The sequence below is a fragment of the Macaca mulatta genome, chromosome 15 (assembly GCF_049350105.2).
Source record: "Macaca mulatta isolate MMU2019108-1 chromosome 15, T2T-MMU8v2.0, whole genome shotgun sequence".
In the NCBI taxonomy this organism is placed as follows: Eukaryota; Metazoa; Chordata; class Mammalia; order Primates; family Cercopithecidae; genus Macaca; species Macaca mulatta.
In genome coordinates, this window is record NC_133420.1 from 117,677,799 (window position 1) to 117,701,670 (window position 23,872).

The 23,872-nt window shown below is 42.3% G+C and overlaps 1 protein-coding gene across 1 annotated transcript; it reads right to left on the minus strand.

Annotated features, from left to right (window-relative positions):
- Positions 1-18,787: 18,787 nt before the first annotated feature.
- GAS1 (growth arrest specific 1) lies at positions 18,788-21,205 on the minus strand. Its single transcript, XM_015118025.3, has one exon. It carries the CDS (start codon positions 21,203-21,205, stop codon positions 20,162-20,164), a length of 1,044 nt encoding a protein of 347 aa, XP_014973511.1. The 3' UTR covers positions 18,788-20,161.
- Between the last annotated feature and the right edge of the window lie 2,667 nt (positions 21,206-23,872).

Below are 23,872 nucleotides of genomic sequence, written 5' to 3' on the forward strand. Positions count from 1 at the left end.
TGTCTCTACAGCATGCAGCATAGTTCCTGGCACATATGAGACACTTAATGAATATTGGTTGAATGAATAGCTTGAAAGGACTAAAGCCTCACTTAAGACCAAGCATGTTGGCTTCCTAGGAGAAACATTACAAACAAATTAAAGTCAGATGGCATGTCTGGAATGCATTTACTTGGCAAAAAGAATCTATTCTAGAAGATCTGGCTTGGCTTTGGGATGTTTTGTATAACCTTAAGTTAGAAATGAATATTTAAAATGAGACTCAGTAAATAAGGCTAAATATAGGACTAACACATACAGACCCTTGAAACTTTATCACTAATGAAAGCTGCCTTTATCACCCCTTCCCAGTGGAAAGTATTTGTGTCAGAAGCTGAAGAAGAGATGTTCTCAGGACCCAATACCTTTGAGATGACTCTAACCCTAGACTAGCGTCACATAATTGTGGATCCACTAATCATAATAGCACCTCACATTTGATTGGGCCTTTCTGGTGCAGAGGAGGAACTTCAGAGTATGCACTCACAAGGTGCACATTTTACCTGAAGATCGTCATCTCAATTTCACATTGATAGTAACCACTACTGTTCACTGACCATCTGCCCATGTTCCTGCACATTAAGATATAAGTAAGAGCAGTGTGAACTTTCATTCTTGGAATTCTGTGGAGTCTCGTGCTTTCCCCAAGCATCTGGTGAATTCTCAGGGTATCATTTTGTTTTGTTTTTTTTTTCTAGTCCCCTCTGAATCTAATTTTCTGCTTTTCTTTTTTTTTTCTTTTGGAGACAGGGTCTCTTTCTGTCACACAGGCTGGAGTGCAGTGGTGCAATTACAGCTCACGGTAGCCTCAACCTCCCAGGCTCAAGCCATCCTCCCACCTCAGCTTCCCAAGTAACTAGGACTACAGGTGCACACCACCACATCCAGCTAATTACTGATTTATTTATTTATTTTTGTAGAGACAGGGCCTCGCTGTGTTGTGCAGGTTGGTATTGAACTCCTGGACTCAAGCAATCCTCCCATCTTTGCCTCTCAAAGTGCTGGAATGATAAGCATGAGCCACGAGGCCCAGCCATTCTGCTTTTCTTGTACTCTTATTTTCCCTCTGCATTGTGGATCTCTTTATGTCCACTCCAGCACTAGCCCACAGTGAGACAAAGCTTTTTCTTTGTCTAGGGAACCACATTCTTCAGTCACTTACAAAAATCAGGAACATTCAGTAAGGGGTAGTGATGTGTGGTATATTTTTATTAGAGTTCATAGATAATAGCAAAGGACACACATATAAATTTTAAGCAGCAGATAATTTAAAGAGAAGAGTAGATAGTACTCATTCTCTGTAAGTCACCTTAGGCTTCTGTGTCTGGTCATGTTGCTATGTCCTATATTACTCTCCTCTCTCATGCCCTTCTCTTCTCTCTTCTGATTTCGCCACCACAAATTATTGTTTACTTACAAAAAGCACTTGAATTATCTCATTGTGTTCTCCATTCAACCTTTCTATTCTGGAGCCTCCCTTCCATGCTGCTATCCAATGACTTATCGAGGTTCTTCCTAAACAGTCTATTTTTTTCCCTAAAAGGGACTTTGGTTCCACCTGGTAAAATAAGTTTTCTTCCTTTCCTTTTATCTCAAATTCTCATAACAATTATTTAAGGTAGATATGTTTAAATACTTCTCTTTTTGCTATTCTTCATGAAGAAAGCAGTAACATGTATTGTTAATTCCAAGTAAAGACGGATTGCAAAAAATACGAATAGCAAAACAGGACAAACAATTTATAGGAAATGGTGAGGATGGTAAAAGAAGAAGGCTTAGGAAAAGTTGTTGTTTTCTTTAGGAGGAAGATACGAAACTTTCCAGCCCTTAGACATTGAGAGAAAGTAACAGTTAAATATATGGGCTAAGTTTTAAGATAACACTAGACAAAATAGAAGTCTAATTTATGACTTCAAATAATTGGGGAAAAGGGGAAGGTGAGACAAGACAGCCACAGACATCCTCAACATAATGAAAGCCATATATTACAGATCCACAGGTATTATCATGCTGAAGGGGGGAAAACTGAAAGCCTTTCCTCCAAGATCTGGAATATGACAGGATGCCCACTTTGACTATTGCTATTCAACATAGTACTGGAAGTCCCAGCTAGAGCAATCAGATAAGAGAAAGAAATAAAGGACATCCAAATTAGAAATGAAGGCGTCAAATTATCTTTGCAGATGGTATGGTCTTATTATATATTCAGAAAAACCTGAAGACTCCACCATAAAACTGTTAGAGCTGATAAACAAATTTGATAAAATTGCAGGATACAAAATCAACTTACAAAACTCAGTAGCATTTCTATATGCCAACAGTGAAAAATCTGAAAAAGAAACTTCAAAACTAATCTCGATAGCACAAATAAAATTAAATGCCTAGGAATTAACCATGGAAGTGAAAGATCTCTATAAAGAAAACTATAAAACACTGATGAAAAAAATCGAAGAGGACACAAAAAAGTGGAAGGATATTCCTTGTTCATGGATTGGAAGAATCAATATTTAAATGTCCATACTACTCAAAGCAATCTACAGATTCAATGAAATCCCTTTCAAAATACCAATGACATTCTTCACAGAAAAAAAAAAATCCTAAAATTTATATGGAGCCACAAAAGACCCAGAATAGCCAAAACTATCCTAAGCAGAAAGAACAAAACCGGAGGAATCACATTACCTGATTTCAAATTATGCTATAGAGTTATAATAACCAAAATTGCATGGCACTGGTATAAAAACAGACACATAGACCAATGGAACAGAATAAAGAACCCAGAAACAAATCCACACACCTACGGTGAACTCATTTTTGACAAAGGTGCCAAGAACATACATTGGGGAAAAGACAGTCTCTTCAATAAATTGTGCTGGGAAAACTGGATATCCATATTCAGAAGAATGAAATGAGGTTGGGTACAGTGGCTCACGCCTGTAATTCTAGCACGTTGGGAGGCTGATGCTGGTGGATCATTTGAGGTCAGGAGTTTGAGACTAGTCTGGCAAACATGGTGAAACTCTGTCTCTACAAAAGATACAAAAATTATCAGGGCATAATAGTAGGCACCTGTAATCCCAGCTACTCGGGAGGCTGAGGCTTGAGAATCACTTGAACCCAGGAGGCAGAGGTTGCAGTGAGCTGAGATCACACCACTTGCACTGTAGCCTCAGTGACAGAGCGAGACTCTGACTCCAAAAAAAAAATTAATTAATTATAAAAAGAAAACTAGACCCCTATTTCTTACCATAAACAAAAATCAAATAAATGGATTTAAGACTTAAATCTGAGATCTCAAACTATGAAACTATTGCAAGAAATAATTGGGGAAACTCTCCAGGACATTGGTCTGGGCAAAAATTTCTTAAGTAATATCCCACAAGCACAAGCAACCAAAGCAAACATGAACAACTGTAATCATATCAAGTTAAAAAAGCTTCTGGCCTGGCGCAGTGGCTCACACCTGTAATTCCAGAACTTTGGGAGGCCAAGACAGGCAGATCACCTGCGGTCATGAGTTTGAGACAGGCTGGTCAACATGGTGAAACCCTGTCTCTACTAAAAATACAAAAATTAGCCAGGCATGGTGGCACACGCCATAATCCCAGTTACTCAGGAGGCTGAGGTGGGAGCATCACTTGAGCCCGGGAGACAGAGGTTGCAGTGAGCCGTGATTGCACCACTGCACTCCAGCCTGGGCAAGAGAAAGAGAGATTCCATCTCAAAAAATAAAAAATAAATAAATAATACAAAAAAATCTTCTGCACAGCAAAGGAAACAATCAACAAAGTGAAGAGACAACACACAGACTAGGAGAAAATATTCGCAAACTACTCATCTGACAAGGGATTAATAACCAGAAGATATAAGAAGCTCAAACAACTCTACAGGAAAAAATCTAATAATCAAAAAATGGGCAAAAGATTTAAATAGACCTTCCTCAAAAGAAGATATACAAATGACAAGCAGTCATGTGAAAAGATACTCAACATGATTGATCGTCAAAGAAATGCAAATCAAAACTGTAATGAGATATCATCCCACTCCAGTTAAACTGGCTTATATGCAAAAGACAGGCAATAACAAATGCTGGCGAGGATGTAGAGAAAATGGAACCTTCATATACTGTTGGTGGGTATGTAAATTAGTACCATCACTATGGAAAACAGTTCAGAGGTTCCTCAAAAAACTAAAAATAGAGCTACCATTTGATCTAGAAATCCTACTGATTGATATATACCTAAAATAAAGGAAATGAGTATATTCAAGAGATATCTGCACTCTCACATTTGTTGCAGCACTTTTCACAATAGGTAAGATTTGGAAGCAACGTAAGTGTCCATCAACAGATGAATGGGTAGAGAGAATGTGGTGCATATACACAATGGAGTACTATTCAGCCATAAAAAAAGAATGATATCTGGTAATTTACAATAATATGGATGGAACTGGAGGTCATTATGCTAAGTGAAATAATCCAGGCACAGAAAGGCAAATATTATATGTTCTCACTTATTTGTGGTGTCTAAAAATCAAAATAATTGAACTCTTGAAGATATAGAGTAGAAGGATGGTTATCAGAAACAGGGAAAAGTAGTGGGAGGGGACCAGGGAGAAGGGAATGGTTAATACGTATAAAAAAGTTAGAAAAAATGAATAAAATCTAGTATTTGATAGCACAACAGGATGACTATAGCCAGTAATAATTTCACTGTACATTTAAAAATAACTAAAAGAGTATAACTGGATTGTTTGTAACACAAGGGATAAATTTTCCATGATGTGATTATTATGTGTTGCATGCCTACAGCGAGACACTGTCTCAAAAAAAAAAAAATCTCATGTGCCCTATAAATATATACACCTACTATGTACCCACAAAAATTAGAGTTAAAAATGAATAAAATAGCAACAAGCATACATAGTCAATCCAACAAAGGCTATCAACAGGAGATTTTTGAAAAAAAAAACCATGAAAGCATGGCAAATTTAAAACATAAAGTAAAATGGTGAGAATGTATCAAAACAAACCAGTAACCAATAAATATAAATAGTTTTTGAATTGCTATGAAGAGATAAAAAGCTCCATTAGATTTTAAAAAATGGTACCAATCAATCAAAGAAGATTCATACTAACCAACTATGTGCTCATTAGAGGACCTAAATTGCAAGAAGATAAATGGATTGAAGAGTGATTATGGTTTGGCTCTGTGTCCCCACCCAAATCTCATCTTGTATCTCCCATAATTCCCACATGTTGTGGGAGGAACCCAGCAGGTGGTGACTGAATCATGGGGACAGGTCTTTCCCATGTTGTTTTCATGATAGTGAATGGGTCTCACGAGATCTGATGGTTTTAAAAATGGGAGTTTCCCTGCACAAGCTCTCTCTTCTCTTGTCTGCTGCCATGTGAGACATGCCTTTCACCTTCTGCCATGATTGTGAGGCTTCCCCACCCCAAGGAACTGTAAGTCCATTAAACCTTTCTTTTTTAAATTGCTCAGTCTTGGGTATGTCTTTATCAGCAGCGTGTAAATGAACTAATAGAAAGAGGAAGATATTTAAAAAGCTACCACTCCCTAAAGTGGTATTAGAGGGCTTCTGAGTATGATGACACAACTTATAAAGTAGAATGTACTTTTTAATTTTAATTTAAATATATAGAAAAGGTCAAAAGATTACATGTAAATGTACTTAGATTATCTATAGGTGTTATTATGGATGTTTTTTAGTGTCTTATTTTTCATTAACTGCATCTTTAAAATTTTTAATGTGTGCATATTACCCTCTACAAAGAAAAAGCAAAGTGAAGTTTCTTCAAAAAACAGTTAACAAAATAAAAGCAGGTGCAATATATATATATATATATATATTTTTTTTTTTTTTTTTTTTTTTTGAGAAGGAGCCTTGCTCTGTCACCCAGGCTGGAGTGCAGTGGTGTGCTCTCGGTGCACTGCAACCTCCACCTCCAGGGTTCAAGCAACTCTCCTGCCTCAACCTCCCTAGTAGCTGGGATTACAGGCACACACCACCAAGTTCGGCTAATTTTTGTATTTTTAGTAGAGGCAGGGTTTCATCATGTTGGCCAGGCTGGTCTTGAACTCAGGTGATCTGCCCATTGGCCTCCCAAAGTTCTGGGATTACTGGTGTGAGCCACCGCACCTAGCCCCGATGTGACATTCTTACACAAAATAAAATTAAAGGCAAACATTATTAAAAGGGCAAAGTTAAGGTTCATATTGTTACAAAATATATTCTTTTGTAAAGATAAAAGTCATGTACCTAAATGCATTTAACATTATACCTTCAAAACATATACATAAAATCTGACAGAAATAAGAGGAAAAACTGATGGATCCATAGTGTGACAGGAAATGTTAACATATGTTCTAAAGAAAATAACAGAAAAAGAAATACAGAGAATTAAGATAAGTATTTAATACACTATTGTAAAGAAGAACTCAGACAAAATCAGAGATTACACATTTCTTTTTAATATACCTAATATAAATTTAACATTTTATCATATTAACAGCCATACATTAAATAGCATGAAGTTACACACAGCAGAAATAATTAGGCTGGGCTCATTAATCAAAAATGCTGTAAAATGAGAAAATAATACATACAAAATTATAGATAATTCTGAGGCTAAAGAGACAATCAAAATAGGAAGTATGTACTCTTTGCAAATAAATTATAATAAGGAAATAGCACACCAAAACCTGTAACCCAAATGTTGCACAAAGGAAAACTAGCATTTAGAAATGAACTTGTTAGAGCATATGAAAAAATGAAAATAAATAAGCTAAACATTTAGCTGAGGAACCCAGGAAAAGAACAGAAACATAAAGTAGAAAAAAGGCAGTCAAGAACGGTACAGCAGAAATTATCAAGATAAGAAACAAGCAATCATAGAATGTGTTTGATAGATGAAACTAAAAACTTGCTATTTGAAAGGACCAATAGGCCGGACACGGTGGCTCATGCCTGTAATCCCAGCACTTTGGGAGGCCAAAGCGGGCAGATCATTTGCAGTTGGGAGTTTGAGACCAGCCTGGCCAATATGGTGAAACCCCATCTCTACTAAAGTCACAAAACAATTAGCTGGGCGCCTGTAGTACAGGAGAATCGCTTGAACCCAGGAGGCAGAGTTTGCAGCGAGCCGAGATTGTGCCACTGCACTCCAGCCTGGGCCTCACAGCGAGACTCCGTCTCAAAAAAAAGAAAAGTAAAGACAAATAATATAAGCGAAACTTCCAAAGAAAGAAAGCACATAGAAGTTTAAAAAAGAAGGAAGACATAAACACAGAATCAGAAAATTTTTAAAACTGAAAGAGAATATCTTCCACAATGTAATAATAATATATTGGAAACCTAAAGTGATTTTATTTTATGAAAATATAGATCACCAACAATAGCTCAAGAATAGGGCGAGGTGCAGTGGCTCACACCTGTAATCCTAGCATTTTGGGAGGCTGAGGTGGGAGGATAGCTTGAACCTAGTAATTTGAGACCAGCCTGGCCAACACAGGGAGACTTCATCTCAACTAAAAATAAAAAAAATTGGCCAGGCATGGCAGCACGTGCCTGTGGTTCTAGCTACTCAGGAGACAAGGCAGGAGGATCACTTGAGCCTGGGAGATGGAAGCTGCAGTAAGCCATGATTGAGTCACTGCATTCCAGCCTGCGGGGCACAGCAAGACCATGCTTCAAAAAGAAAAAAAAAAAAAAAAGAAACAAAAAGAATAGAATTTCACAATAGACCAATAAACAAAAAAAAACTGAAAAGAAAATTCCTTAACTTGATAAAGCATAAACTAGAAATCTATACCCAGCATCGTAATAAAAAACATTAAAAGTGTAACCATCCCTGAAGTCAGCATGCAAGAATAGCCAATATCATACCCTCCTATTTAAGTGGAAACCCTAGCTACAACAATAAGACATGAAAAGTAATTATGTGACATAAATATTATAAATATTAAAAAGTAAAAATATATCAGCTGTTTTTAAAGTGTAGTATATAGATTTCTGGAGGATTCCTAAGCTTCTTTCAGGGAGACCATGAGGTTAAATAATCCCAAAGTTCAATTTTCCTTTTGCACCATTGACATTTGTTTGCACTGATGGAGCAAAAGCAATGGTGGGTAAAACTCACTGTGAATTAGCACAAAGGCAATTGCACCACACTGTACCAGTATTCTTCCCTGCTATGTATTTGCACACACAAAAAAATTGACAGTTTATCAGGTTATCAAGAATAACCTTAATAAAGTAGTAACAATTTTATCTGATCTCAACCCTTGAGTATACATTATTAATATTTTGATGATTAAATGGGAAGTATGCATACAATGTTTTTCTCAAGAAAAAAGCTCGTGGTTGAGTTACAAATAGAATTAGCCACTTTTTTTTCATGGAACACCATTTTTACTTGAAGAGACTGCAAAAAATAACTGTAAGGGAAATTAAGTTTTTCAGACTTGGATATTTGACAAATGTTTATCAAAAACAAACATAATTTAAGGAAAATAACAGAATTTGTTGTCAATAGTAAAAATGTGAAATTCATGGAAAAATTAGAACTTCAGAAAAACTTTTATCCTATACTGTGAGATTGACATCTTTCAACAGAGAATTATATGATGGAATCAGTGGGGATATTAACAAATGTGATTTATTTACTATTATGAGATTAAATGTGTCAACACTTGGAAAATCTTCATAATTCAGTGACAAATATCTTTCAAAAGATTGAGACATGATGTTACAAAATCATGCATGAATGAATGATCCATTAAAAGTGCAAGATAGAACAATATAATTTAATGTAACAGATTATGAAATGTTTATTGATATGGTTTCAGAGTCTACCTTACAATTAAACTTTTAAGGTTTACCATTTTCTAGATAGAAAACATTATTATATTTATGTCTAGGAAATCAAAGAAAGTCTACTGCCAATAGTTAGAGCTCGTAAGTGTTCAGCCAAGTATTTAGACACAACATCAATGTATAAAAACCAGTAGTTAGGCCGGGCACGGTGGCTCAAGCCTGTAATCCCAGCACTTTGGGAGGCCGAGACGGGCGGATCACGAGGTCAGGAGATCGAGACCATCCTGGCTAATCCAGTGAAACCCCGTCTCTACTAAAAAATACAAAAAACTAGCCGGGCGAGGCGGCGGGCGCCTGTAGTCCCAGCTACTCGGGAGGCTGAGGCAGGAGAATGGCGTGAACCCGGAAGGCGGAGCTTGCAGTGAGCTGAGATCCGGCCGCTGCACTCCAGCCTGGGCGACAGAGCGAAACTCCGTCTCAAAAAAAAAAAAAAAAAAAAAACCAGTAGTTTCCTACGTACTCAATTTTTTTGTTTGTTTGTTTTTTGTTTTTTGTTTTCTGAGATGGAGTTTTGCTCTTGTTGACCAGGCTGGAGTGCAATGGTGCGATCTCAGCTCACTGCACCCTCCGCCTCCCAGGTTCAAGTGATTCTCCTGCCTCAGCCTCCCAAGTAGCTGAGATTACAGGTGCCCACCACCACGCCCGGCTAATGTTTTTTGTATTTTCAGTAGACTCAAAGTGCTGGGATTACAGATGTGAGCCACTGTGCCTGGCCTGTACTCAATGTAATAATAAAATAGTGTAATAATAGTAATAATCTAGCAGAAACTACAAAATACCTAGGAATAAATCTAAGAAGAAATAAACAAGACCTGAATTTTAAAAAGATATAAAACCTTCAGCAAGACCTGTTTATAGATCACTATAGTATTTAACTGGAAAAATGGAAAGATTCACTATTATCAAGTTGCCAATTGTCTCCATATTGATCTGTAAATCACATCCAATTCCAATCAAAATCTCAATAACAGTTTTTAAAAATAAACTTCACAAGCTGATTCTAAAACTCTCCTGGAAGGCAAACAATGCAGCATTATGTGAAATGTTTTGATGTAAAAGCAGATCCTACTAGAAACCAAATCAATGCAAGTCTTTGGTGAATAAAATAGTAGATCGGTATTTCAGGTCCTTTCTGGCTTTTTGGCTCTGAAATTCTATAAATTCTGAAAACCAAAACAATAAACTACTTTCTTACTACTCTTTCTTCCTATCATGCCAACAGAAGATGTGGGAACAGAACCCAGGGAAAATGATTCATTGTTGTAGAAGATCGTTTACAGAACGGATGTCATAATTCTTAACATCCCCAAACGCTCACCTCTATGCAAAGCTGCTGCTTGTCTTCTCACCGAGAGGTCGAGTCTATTTCTCCACCCCTTGAAGCTGGGCTTGGTCATGTGAGTTTTATATAGATGCTTGCAAATGTGTTGCGAGCGGAAGCTTAAAAAGTTCTTGCAGGCCGGGCGCGGTGGCTCACGCCTGTAATCCCAGCACTTTGGGAGGCCGAGGCGAGCGGATCACAAGGTCAGGAGTTCAGGACCAGCCTGGCCAATATGGTGAAAGTCCGTCTCTACTGAAAACACAAAAATCAGCCAAGCGTGATGGCGTGCGCCTATAGTCCCAACTACTTGGGAGACTGAGGAAGAAGAATCGCTTGAACCCGGGAGGCGGAAGTTGCAGTAACCTGAGTTCCGGCCACTGCACTCCAGCCTGACGACAGGAAGAGACTCTGTCTCAAAAAAAAAAAAAAAAAAAAAAGTTCTTGCAAACTGGGGCTTCCCCTCTCTTGCTGTTTTTGGACTCTAGGTGCCACGATAAGAAACTTGGGTTACCTTGCTAGATGTGAGACATGTGGTCCAGCTGTCACTGTCAACCCTGCCAATTGCCAGACATGTGAATGAGGCCACCAGGAACCAACCCTCCCTATCCTGACCTGGCAGCTAACTAAAGCCAAATTAGCCAAGAAAAGGTCAAGATTATTACTTTGCTGAGCCCAGCCCAAATTACTGATCCAAACAAAGGAGATCCAAAATTGGGATCAAAGGAATGACTAAAAACTTTAAGCTATGAAGTTTTGGGGTGGTCTATTATGCGGCAGAGGCCAAATAATAAAATCATGAATTTCCTGGCAGTAAGCTAAATATTGGCAGGTTTTTTTTTTTTTCCTTTTGTTTTGTCTTAAAATACTATTGGTTTCAATAGGCTGGATTTTGTGAAATAGAGAAAAATCAGGAGACAGTGAGCAAGGATCCCATTTGACAATTTACATGACATATGAGTCAATTTGTTTCTAGAACTTACTAATAATTATTTTTAAAATAATATGCAATGTGAAATGTTATGATTAATTTAGTTACTATAACTAACTTGTCCTTCTAGAATATAACAGTATGTTTTCATTTTATTACATGTCAAGAATCAGGACAGAATTTAGCCCTGAAAGTGCTATAACAATTTTTGGCTTAGCCCTTCTATCAGAACTTCCCTAGAATAAGACAGCTGTACTTTCATACATTTTTAAATATACTGAAATATTATAGGACTTAAGTCTTCCACTCATAAAATGCATTTTTAAAAAGCCAGAAGATTAACGTCTATATGAGAGCTAATATTTTCCCACAAATATCTGTAAGGCGTGAATATATTTTGAGAAAGAGAAGATAAACAAAATGTTTAATGAACAGGTGTAGAGAAAAAAAAAGAAAGGTACAATCATTCTTTAGTAGAGGAAGAATGGTCTTGTTACAGAAGACAAGAGAGGGGGGTTCCAAAAAGTAGGTTTCTAGTGTTGACTTATACTCATGGATAGCAGGAAAGTTTACTATTTGGTTCACTGTTATATCCCTAGAGCCCAGCATGGTGCTTAGCCCATGGTAAGTGGTGCTCAATAAATATTGATTGAATGAACGAGTAAACAGTTTATCAAGTCTTCTCACTCTAACAGTTTTGTGTTATGATTTATTTTCATACATCATATATTTTTCATGTAGAACAGTTTTAGAGTTTGTATTGTTTTATGAATGAACTTCTTCTTCATGAATCTGAAGTCTACTAAGCAAATAAGGGAAAACGAGGGCCCATTCCTCTGAAGTGTAGGTAATGGTTGTCACGGGCAGGTTAGCACCCACAGGGACTGAATCCACACTCTGCTGTTTTTTCTTCATGGTTCTGAGTAACATTTTAAAAACATTTTCATTGTGAAAGCAGGATAACATATATTCATTGATGAGATTTAGAGAACATTTAAATCTGTAAGGAAGAAAATAATAACGACTCACAATTACATCGCTGACTGCTAACATTAAGGCACATTTCCTCTCATAGACAGATGATTAGAAAAAGTCATTGGAGCCAGATGTAGTGGCTCATGACTGTGATCCCAACAATTTGGGAGGCCAAGGCCAGAGGGTTGTTTGATCCTAGGAGTTCAAAACAAGCCTGGGCAACATAGTGAGACTGCATCTCTACAAAAAATGTAAACAATGTAGTTGGGCGTGGTGGTGCACCTCTGTAGTTTCAGCTACTCAGGAGGCTGAGGTGAGAGGATTGCTTGCTTGAGCCTGGGAGGCTGAGGCTGCAGCGAGTCAGGATTACACCACTGCACTCCAGGTTGGGTGACAGAGTGAGACCTTGTCTCAAAAAAAAAAAAAAAAAAAAGAGAAAGAAAAGAAAAGTTATTTGAATTTTGCCCAGTATTTCAAATGTTCTTGGGTTCTTCAGGCTTTTTACATTTTGAGAATCAGCAAGGTATTAAAGTTATGATCACAACCTCTTGATGTAAACAGACCTAGATTTTATATTCACCAACTTTCTCATTGAACGACTATGGTCAAGTCATTTAAGCATCTGTTCCCTCATTTTTAAAGTGGTTGTAATAATAAAAATAATAAATATTATTCATAAATATGTAGTAATGATGAAATAATGTGATACATATTGTTTGCTCAGCATTGTCATGGTAAATAATAATCATTTAATGTGAACAATGATTGACTATTACTATTATTTGAATGTAATGGTGTAACTTGGTCATTTTAAGTTTCCTGGAATTAGTTGTGATTACCATTATGATTACTATTATTGTTAAAATGAATAATATTTTGATCACTTACATTTTCTTAGAAATTCAGTGAATTCATCTTGCTTTCTAAGCTTTGCTTACAGTATTGGCCCCTTAAGCGTTTTGACATTTAGGTGTACGTGTCCAGACATGTTATTATTATTCCTTGTTCCTGCTTTCCTCAGACACCTCTGACTTTCTTTCATCCCTGCTGGGAGTACTCGCTGGGCACCCCTTCCTCTGCCCACTGCACATCTTTCTCCCTCAGTTTTCACAATGACCACGATGCAAGGCTGACTGCTGCCTGAACTTCAGGCCTGTAGCTGGTTTTCTGAAGTGCACCACCAACGGGGTCTCCTGTAGGTCCTCACACATCACTTGCTCTCCCACCTTTCTTCCTCTAGGATCAAGGGTGACATCATTCACTGGTTACCTGAGCCAGAAACCCAGCAGTCATCTTGGCCTCTTCCCTCCCTGAACGCCCCATGTTTGACCAATTGTGATGTCTTGAACCTGACTTCTTCCTCCCCTTCACTGACACTCCTCAAGTTCCATCCCTGGCCTTTGTTCACTGGACCATGCAGTAGCCTCCGAACTGTTCTCTCATCTCTGGTCTTTTTCCCTTACAACCGACATATACTCTGTGCAAAAAGTGAACCTTCGAGCTTTCAGCTGGGAACACCCAAGGATTCCTAATCTTGCACATTGTGTAGGGTAAAGTCTATGCCTAGCATGTCCTTCAAGGCTTCCATGACTCGGCATGAACCCTTCTTTCAGGCCGCTGCTACTTTCTACTTTGGTGGGAACAGGTGGTCTCATGCACAGCACTGTGCTGATACATCCCTCCATGCCTTTGGTGATGCTGTTCTCCCTGTTAAATCGTTTAGCCTAATGCTGCCTCCTTACATATTTTAAGTTCAGTCTAAATGTTTCCTTGTACATTGTGAACCATAACAAGTGGAGATGTGAACAGACCGTAGCTTACTCTTCTGCCAATCACCAAGTTTTGTCCAATCCGATATAGCCAACTGTTTGAGCCGTGTTTAAATAAGACAAACACTGAGCTGTAACCAATCCAGCTGTTTCTGTCCCTCACTTCTGTTTTCTGTATGTCACTTTCCTTTTTCTGTCCATAAATCTTCTTCCAGCACGTGGCTATGCTGGAGTGCCCACCACTGTGGCTCAGGAGGCTGACCGATTTGCAAAGTGTTCTTTGCTTAATTAAACTCTTACATTTAATTCAACGGAAGTTTTCTTTTATTACCTCTAATACAATGGCCTTCCCCACCTTTCTCTTGGCTACCTTCCATGCCTGGCTTTAGATTTACCTTCAATGTCACCTTCTCCAAGAAGCTTTCCTTAAACCCAGCGTTGTGCTGTGATCCTCTTCTATGCTTGCGATGTCATATAAAAAGTTTCTACGTGTGTCTGTCTCCTCATCCTGAGTGTCAGCTTGTCCATGGACATGACTGTATCATATTCACATAGATACCCCCACACATGGCACTCCCTCAGGAAATGCCTCTGGAACTCTTTTTATACCCTCCAGCACCTGTTCAGGATTATGGACACAGGTTTTAGTCATTGCAAAACTCACTTCAATGTTTGTTACAGAAGGATGCTCCACATCAGTGAAACTAACTGGCAGGTAAGAAGTGACATGGATTAAAACACAAAATTAAAGGCTGGCATTTTTCTAAAAGAACTGTCTATGACAAAGACCTCAAATCTCACTGAAATTGTTCCTCATTTTGATGCTTAGTAACATCTAATCAGGAATAAAATATACAATCAGATTTAGCTGTGGTATTTACCCCATTCTGGTATCCAAGAACTCGTAGACATCCTATAGCACTTATAAAATTTAAATAAAAGATAAACTTGTAAGGACACATATTGATAACCAGAGAACACAAGGCTGTCTATAATAGCATTTTATTTTTTATTACAGATTGAAGGTGTCCTTGACAACATTGTGTAGATGCTATCTGTTTGCTTAAGGAGAACATGCTATAGATAACTACAGTATATACCAGCACCATTGAGAGTAGCTGTCTTTGCTTTGATCAACTTTATAAAATTGAACTCTTAGGACAACAAAATCAGTAAAGCATTGTTTTGGTGAATGCCGTATCAAAAACATAGACATTTGATTTTATTATGGAACCCATGCTCCTGAAATAAGTGGAGAAAATACTTTCTGCATCTCAGCAGCCCTCTGGCTCCCCTTGCATGCATATTACACAGGGTGTGAAGGTAGTCCTCCAAAATATTAGCTGAAAGCTTCCTCAGAAAGCAAATCTTTCCCACATCCTTCCCTGCAGTTCCTCTTTAAGAGGTGTCAGCATGGCTGAAAGAATGAAGTGGCTGCACATTGTTTGGCAGTGCTATTATGTGCTTAACATTTCCATAACAAAAGTGCCACTCGACTTCTCCCCGATTAATGCAGCTCGAGGGCTCTTGTCGTCCTTTAATAAAACATTGTTGAAATCATTTATTTAGAGCCCCTGGTTACTAGTGGGAGAATGACCATCTTTGTGCCAAAATATAGTGTATACAGTCCACTATTTTGTAGTAGATCATTCTGTTATTTAAGAAATTGATTAAATTGATGCTTAGAAGGAAGGTATTTATGCTAATAGCACGTGACTTATGTCATTCAGATAGTCAAGAGTGAACCTTTTCCACTGTCTTCCAGAGGCAATCTCTCAAATAGACTACAGTAAAGTCCAACTTTACTTCACTCACAAGGCAGCGAGACCCATGGAGACTCAACCCTCCTTAACTATACTGGCCACAAGGCATTTGCAACCTGATGCCCTCCCACAACCTTGCTTTGAGTAGCTGGGAGAAACAGGGTCAACTGGCAAGATTTCTGATGTCCCTTGGTGTAAGAGGTCAAAACACAAATAACGCAGGCTTTTCTTTTTTATGGGTTGAAAGGAGATACACGAGGTTATTTTGTGAGAGAGCCTCCACAATGAACTCAACAAGCTAACAATGCAAAGCCAAAGTAGAAGACTTTAAAAGTAGAAAAATTTTTAATACAGTGTTTGAGGTTTCTCATGGTGTTTTGGGGATCTGCTTTTATTTGATGCTCTGTAACATTGCTGGGATGGGCTGAGGGTGTGAATACAGACGGTGGCAAGGAAGAGAGAAAGCTCATTCCCCTGAGGGTTCTCCTGACTCTTCAAGGCAAAGAGATGGAAAGATTCTGTCTTCGCCCACAGGGACACCATCTGGAGAATGGCGGTACACCCTAGATGTGTTAGAACCTGATGGTCCCTTAAATTTGTGGCGATCAGGGCTAGGAACTATGTCCATCCTTCTAGACATTTGTAGGGTTGCTGTCCAAGTACAGAGAAGTCCTGCTACTTAGTAGAAGAACTTATTTCCCTACAGACATGTTTCCACTTTACATACGTGTATTGCTCCCGTACATCGCTATATATTGTTTAAAATAAACAGAGACCTTATGTTATGTCCATTGTGATTATATACAAAAGCGTTGCTGTGTGCTCGGGTGAGCAGTGAAGCCTGAACCTCCTTCTATTTACTGTATGGTCACTGTCAGTTCAATGAACTGCCTCCTTGTTCTCGACCATTGTCCCACACTCCCTTAAACATTTGTCACTGAAGTGCCTCCAAAGACAAATAAACTGTCACTGAGAATTCAAACCTGCTAACTGGGGAAATGGGAAAGGCTGTGAGGACTCATGATTTTACGCGAAATCTAGAAGGAGTTCCTCTCACCCTGGCAGAGTTCTGTTAGAAGGCTGATCCTTTTTGAGAATCCTCAGGAAAACCCAGAGATACCTTTTCTTTCATTAATGGGACTTCCAGCCATTCTCCACGGGACATTCGAGATCGCCAAATGTCCAAAATTCCAAAAGCCTCCCCAGAGAGCGTGAGATATTACAGATGTCAACATCTGTAAAAATCCTTTCTGCTTAGAAGCAGATGGCAATATGCAATCTCATAACCACTAGCCGAAGGGTTCTAACATCTCAACAACCTCCGCTAGGTCTGCAGGGGTACCAGAGGACTCCTTGGCTCCAGTGTATAATTGTTTAAATGAAAATGGACCACCAATCAATGTTCACTTTCTTCAAGGAAGAAAGCATAAAGCCTCGTGTGCTCTCTCCCCAAGACCGAGTTGTGTTGATTTATTCCAGGCAGATGCTTTTGACAGGACCCTGTAAAATCAAGTTGTGAGTTTATTGTAGCAGTTAATTATCAGGCCTTTTCTAGTGCTAATGCCTTTTACTTCTTACTGGGGAAAACTGGGCCTTTTACTGGGACAAAGACTTAACTTTTAGTCAAGAATGTGTTAAAATAACATGAGATGGAGATGATTTAAATATATTTAAGGACAACCGCGGGAGCACGGCTAGCTTGTCGTTTTGTAAAGAAAGCTGATTTCATTTACAAGTCTCTGGGAATACTCTTTGTTCACTTCCCAAAGAAACAACGCTCTCAGCTTTGTTTTAACAATATGTTTACTCAACCATTCAGGTGACTGGAGATTCCAACCACACACCACTCTCCTGGGCTTACGTCTGACACTACAGCTATCTTAGACTTTCTAATACTATACATATAGAAATTGTGGTTTTAGGTGCACCAAGAAGTGTCTTGAAAACCTCCATAAAAGCTGAGAAAAGAGCGAGTGAGAGGCACAAGAAACCTTGAAAGTAGGGGGGTGGGAGTGGGTAGGAGGAAGTCAGAATGGGGGCATAGCTTTGTTAATTACTTTAGGCAGCAGAGAACTCTGGTTATGTTTTTTCAGCACATGTTAATATCAAATAAAGAGACACCAGATCTTGCTAATCTGTCGACCCCTCAGACAAAGTTTATTTGTGGTGACTTTTAAACTCCTGACTTGCCTTCCAATCACCGCGTTTAAAATGAAAAGCTTTAAATAAACACCAGGAATAGAAGATAAATAAACTTTTTTTCCCCCTTGCAAGTGCCTAGCTTGGCGAGGTTCAGGCTCAAATCCCCAGAGGACAGAGCGCTCTCTTTTGTGTTAATGTTTAAAAGATTTTCCAATGCCGGAGTTTATTCCTACTGCAAACATTTCTATTTACAAGGTCAAGTGTATCAGCACTCGACACAGCTTAAGAGTGTAATTATTTATCTAAGGGCGTTTGAGTGTAGATCAGTAGCTCTGGCAGGAACCCAGCCTTCAGCCACTGCTAAACAACTCCTCACAACAATATTACAAGTTCTGGTGATTGTTCCTTTCCCCTGTGTGTTTACTTTTGCTGGTCTGAATGTTTTGCAACAAAATTTTGTACTTTTTCACCAAAAGTGTGAAAATGACTTTGAAGTATTGAGTCTTGCAAGCTTCCTAAAACCTATTGGTAACAGATGTTATTGGCATGTTTGATTGAGAATGGCTAGTAGCCAGAGAGGATACTCTTGGGGGTAAGGGGTGATGGGAAGGGGGATACAGAGAGGGGAGGTCTCAGGGAAAAAGGGGGAGGCGGGGCAACATGATGTCTGAGTTATCCTCAAATTATGTACAAGAGACACTATTTTGTGAATCCTCTCCACAAACGCAAACACCAATAGAGAGGCGAGTCAATTAGATATTTTTGGCTGCCTCATTTACAGATGTCTAATTGTTCATTAAATTAAAGGCAGAAATAATACCCTGCATTTCTTGTCTTGTACTGTATTTGCATTTCAGTTGATGGTTGATAGATTCTCAGTGCCCCCTCAGCCCCCCTCCTCACCCATTATTGGGTTAACCACAATGTAACTCTGGAAAGTAACTACACCATATTCATTGTTTAAAACTCTTTACTGATGTACACGTTTTAATAAAACAACCAAAAAATACACAAATCCATAGTTATTTAAAAACTTAGGATTTTTAAAAAACAATGTCTATAAAAATACAACGTTTAAGGCAGTTTGGAAATGCATTTGTACATTTCTACAACATCCATAAATTCTCTTGAAAATAAGAATGTTAACTTCAATTCTATAAAATACACTGTACATTTTAAGACTGTTCTAAATATAGCACACTTCACAATGGACCGTGGGTTTTGATTCCTGGTGACAAATGGATTCTATACATTTCAGGGGGGGAAGATGTAATATGGATGTGAGTTTAAAACTTTTAATTTCTTTTTAAAAATAAATTATTTCTGAAGCATACAATTTATAAAAATTCTATATACAAAGTACAGCAACTGGTAACAAACCCCAGTTTTAATACATTTTATATACGATGTACCAGGGTTTAGCAACCCTGATAGGAGCAGAGGCAATATACATTCTCCGCATATTTAAACATACAACTTCTTGATGTAAAGAACAAAAATGGCAAAAAAACAAACATCATAAAGAGGCTTTCATAGATGGCAGTGCAGAGCTTTTTTAAATAAAAAGTTGCATTGTTCAACACCATGGCAACCCCTTAGATCAGCATTTTTTGACCCTTAATCCTAAGAAATGTGCTAAGAGATCAGAGTGGTAGCAATGAAATTAAGGTCAAGGGCTCAAACTTATCCAAAACCAATTTAGGGGTTCCCTCTAAGGCAATCGCCGCCACCCCCACCCCCACGTCACTGAGAATTCTGGGCGCTGATACAAACAGTGAAAGAATGAATCGGTAAGTGGGACTTTTCTGTTTACATAGGATTCTAACGTCCTCACTGGCCACAATCTATAAAAGTCGATACTGGTACTTTTTTTCCCCCTTAAAGGAAATATGCTAATAGGCAGCCCCTTTGCAAATATAATTCCTCCTTCCCATCCCTTCGAATTGCTAAGGCCCCACTGGTCAGCACCTTCCCTTTCGAGTCCAGGACTACTGTTATGTCCCCTACATGCCCGCTTCCTCCGGGAGGTCCTGAACACTGCAGCTAGGTTTCTGGACCGCAGACAAGTCGGGAGTTTCTGCAGCCTGGAATTGGGGCGGGGGAAGAGGTCCAAGAAGTCAAGCTCCGGAGAGGAGCTTCAGGGGAAGTGCCCAGAGTCGTGGCGGGGGGGACCGGCTACACCAAGTTGACTTGAAAAAGTTTTGGGAAGTATCCCCAACCATCCCCTCTATCTGTCCCCAAGCCACAGGTGCCCCGGCGCGGGGGCGAGGCGAGCACGGGAGCGGGACGCAGGCTCTCCCGCAGCCAACGGCGGGGGTCGCGAGGCCTAAAAGAGGAGCCCGAGCAGCAGCAGCAAGATGGAGGCAAGAGGGGTCCAGGCGCCCCGGGGCGCCGAGCGGCCGCCGCCGCCGCTGCTCCTGCGCCCGGGCCCATAGGGCAGGTCCCCGCGGCCGCCCGCTGCAGCAGCGCCGCTGCCTGGGCGCGGTGGGTGCGGGACGCCGTCGTCGTCGTCTAGCGGCTGCTCACCACCCGCGCCCCCCGGGCGCTGCTCGTCATCGTAGTCCTCATCGTAGTAGTCGTCCAGGCCCCCGTCCGAGCCGCTGCTGCCCGGGCCATTGCCCAGCTCGGCGCCGAAGCACAAGCGGGCCATGTTCTCCTTGACCGACTCGCAGATGGGTCGCTCCAGGCCGTCGCACACGCAGTCGTTGAGCAGTGCCGCCTTGGGCATAGCCAGCATGTCCTCAATGACGGTGCGGCATTCGTCCGTGCAGCGCAGCCCGTTGAAGACCTTGCCGCAGTAGGTTAGGTAGCGGCTCAGCGCCAGGTTGCAGCGGCTGTCGCGGTCGCAGCGCCGCCGGGCCTCGGTGCAGCCCATGACCCCGCCCGCGCCGGGGCCGCCCGCGCCGCCGCCGCTTGTCCGGGGCAGGCACGGCTCAATGGCGCGCTTGGTGGACTTGCAGTTCTCGTCCTGCGCGCAGTCACAGTCCTCCAGTGCGGGCCCGCGGCGCGTGTGGTTGAGCTGAATGAGGGCCGAGATGCAGTGGCTCGGGCAGCGCCAGCGCGACGAGAAGGAGGCGGCCGAGGCCGGGAAAGCTGCTGCTGCGGCGGCGGCCCCGGGCGCGTCGCCCCCGCCGTGCTGCGCCAGCACCGGCGCGCACGCCTCGGCGTACTGGTTGTAGGCGTAGCTGCACTCCGGCTCCCCCTGGCACTGCAGCAGCGCCTGCCAGCAGATGAGGCGGCGGCCGTGCGCCAGCCCAGAGCCCCGCGGCGCCGAGCCCAGCAGCTGCAGCAGCGCCATCAGGCACAGCCAGGCGCCCGGCACGGTCCCCCCGCGGGCCTCGCCGCCGCCGCCCAGCAGCGCGGCCACCATCGCGGGCAGCGGCGGCCGCCGGGAGAGGAGGGGAAAGGAGACGAGGCGCGGGGAGCGGCGGACGCGGAGCCGGTGGAAAAGTTTGTCCAAGTCCTGCCCACTTCTTGCATGAGTGTCTTCATAAATCCATGCGCGCCGCTGGCTGATGCCCCGCTGGTGGCAGAAGGTCCCCTTTCGCTCCGGCTGTGGTGGCTTCCTGGAAATGAACAGCTGCCGAGATCTGGTCCCGCTCTCCCACCCGAGAGCCCTCCGCTTGGCCCCCGGTGGTGGCGGGAGAGGCTCACTGTCGCCCCGGGGGGGTGCGGGCCGCGGGGCCGTGGCGGGGCTGCAGGACCGCGCGGCGCGGCGGGTGCATTTTGCTCCGCGCCTGCAGATCCGTTGTGCGGCCGGCTGTCCCCGCGCCGGCTGCTCGCGCTGTGGCCGCGGCTCTCCTTCCTCCCGGGCTCAGCGCCGCGCAGCCGCCACTGCTGCCGCGGTCTCTCGCATCGCGCCGCTTCCTGGCCCGGCGTCCGCGCGCTGCCCGCCTTTCCGCGGCCCGGCCGCCCCGCGTCCCCTCCCCCTCCGCCCGCGGCAACCACGGCCTCCGCCGAGCTCCGGGGAGCTCTTTCCGGGAGGCGCGGGGAGAACAAGAAAGTCGGCGCTGCCGGAGAGCGGCTCCCTGGCTTCACTCGGCGGCGGCTTCTCGGGTGACCAGGAGCCCGGGGAGCGGATCCGCTGAGCCCGGCTGCAGACTCGTTAGCAGCGAGGCTTTAAATACAAAAGTGGGCCGGGAGCCCCCGCGTGGTGCCGCGGTGCCCCCTCATTATGCATGCATGGAAAAGCAAACAAACAAAAACATTAGCAACGCTCCTCCGGCTCGCCGAGCCCCGGCCCCGCGCGCTCCGAGCCTGCCCGCTTTCTCCTTTCTCCACTCTCTTTCGCCCTTTGCTCGGCCCCCTTTCCCGGCTTTTCGAGATGCTATTGGTCCTGCCTGTTGTTGTTGAAAGTTTTTTTTTTTTTTTTTTTTTTTTTTTTTACGAGCCGCTGGAGTGGGGTTGCGGAGTGGGGGAGGGCGGGAGGGTGGTGGGCAGCTCACATTCAGGCATTCAGGGCTTGAAAGGAAAGGCTTAGGGAGCTTGACGGAGGCCGGGAGCTCCTCCTACTCTTAAGGAGGCTCGGATATGCAGCCCTAGCTCGCGCACTGAACCAGCGGGCAGGGCTTAAGGGCAGCTGTTTGCATCCGGCTCAGGCACGGGCCTTTTTTGTTTGGTTCTTTTTTCTTTTTCTTTTTCTTGCTTTTTTTTTTTTAAATAGTTTTATTAATTCTCGCTGGCCCCCATCTGTGCTTTCGACTGGATTCAGAACTCAGTTTATCTTCCAGGCTCCCTGTCTTTGGGTCTCGATCACTGCAGAGGGGAGGGGGAGAATGCAGAGAGAAAATGTGAGACTGAAACTTTTTTAAAAAAGCATACAAGAAAGAAGCACACACTTTATTAGGGAGATGTTGATGAGATGCTTACAACCCTCCTCCCGCCCCCGAGTCCCAGTTAGGCCATCTGGCAGGTACCGCCCGTGCGCCAGGCATCGTTTTCAAATTGCAAGACCGAAATCCAATCAACCGAAATAATTTCTTAGGAAGATAAGCTTGCAACACGTGCAGTAATGAAAGAATTTAAATAGCATTAAAAATATTCAGGAATGTTGAGCAAGTACCACCTAGCCGCAGTCACAAGACAGAAGAAGGAGATAAATGGGCACGCACCAAAGGTTTGTGTTAAAGTGTAAGTTTCAGCCCCTCACTACATTTAAGGGAGGCTGCCCCGCAGAGGAAACTTCTGTCTCGGCGCGGGAGTTACCGAGCTACCTTAACTGGGGCGCAACGCAGCCTTTGGCCACCAGAGGCAGCGGGCGTCTGCGGCCTGTCAAAAACTGGCGCTTTTTTCCTCCCCTTTCCGTGGAGAGACTATCAACTCCATCTGTCACAAAAATTAAGGCTAAATCTCCTCTCCAGAAACAGAGGGAGCCGGGGCTCCGACGCGCTCAGCGTCGGGCTGTCCGCCTCTCCCTAGAGGCCAAGTGAATTTGAAACGGCAAAAGTCACAGCCGCAGGCCCAGCACTAGGAGATTCCTCCGGCTGTGGGAAATCCTCCTGAGCCTGCTGAGGCTGCTGCGGTCCTTAGAGGCGCTGGGTCGGCCGTGGGAAGCTGCACCTCTGCAGTACCAAAATCAAACCTTAAAAGAGCCGGACTGAGGTAAGGCGGACCGGCTTGCTCTCACTTGAGTCGTAGTAGACAAATAATATACATCGATACTAAAAAAATACAGAAAGCCTGCAACTTCATAGCACATCAAAACAACCATATCCCTGATTCTCAATCTCTCTCTCTTTTTTTCTTTCTGTTATTTGGAGTTGTCCAAGTCCTCCAGGCAGGACTGAAAGGACTTGGACAACTCAGACACCTTCTCTGTGTCTGGGATCCCTCATAGATAAGGTTCGAAGCCAATTAGACAATTGAACAAGCCCCTCTTGTCTTTAAAGCTTTGTTATTTTAGGCCCATAAGGAACAAAGTCAGCACTCGGTTTCATCTTTGCTTGAATGGTTGTTGAGTTCCTTTAGAATAGTGGGACCCAAACCTTAGCACATATCAGAAAACTCAGATCCCTAGTTTTTGGAGTTTCTGATTCAG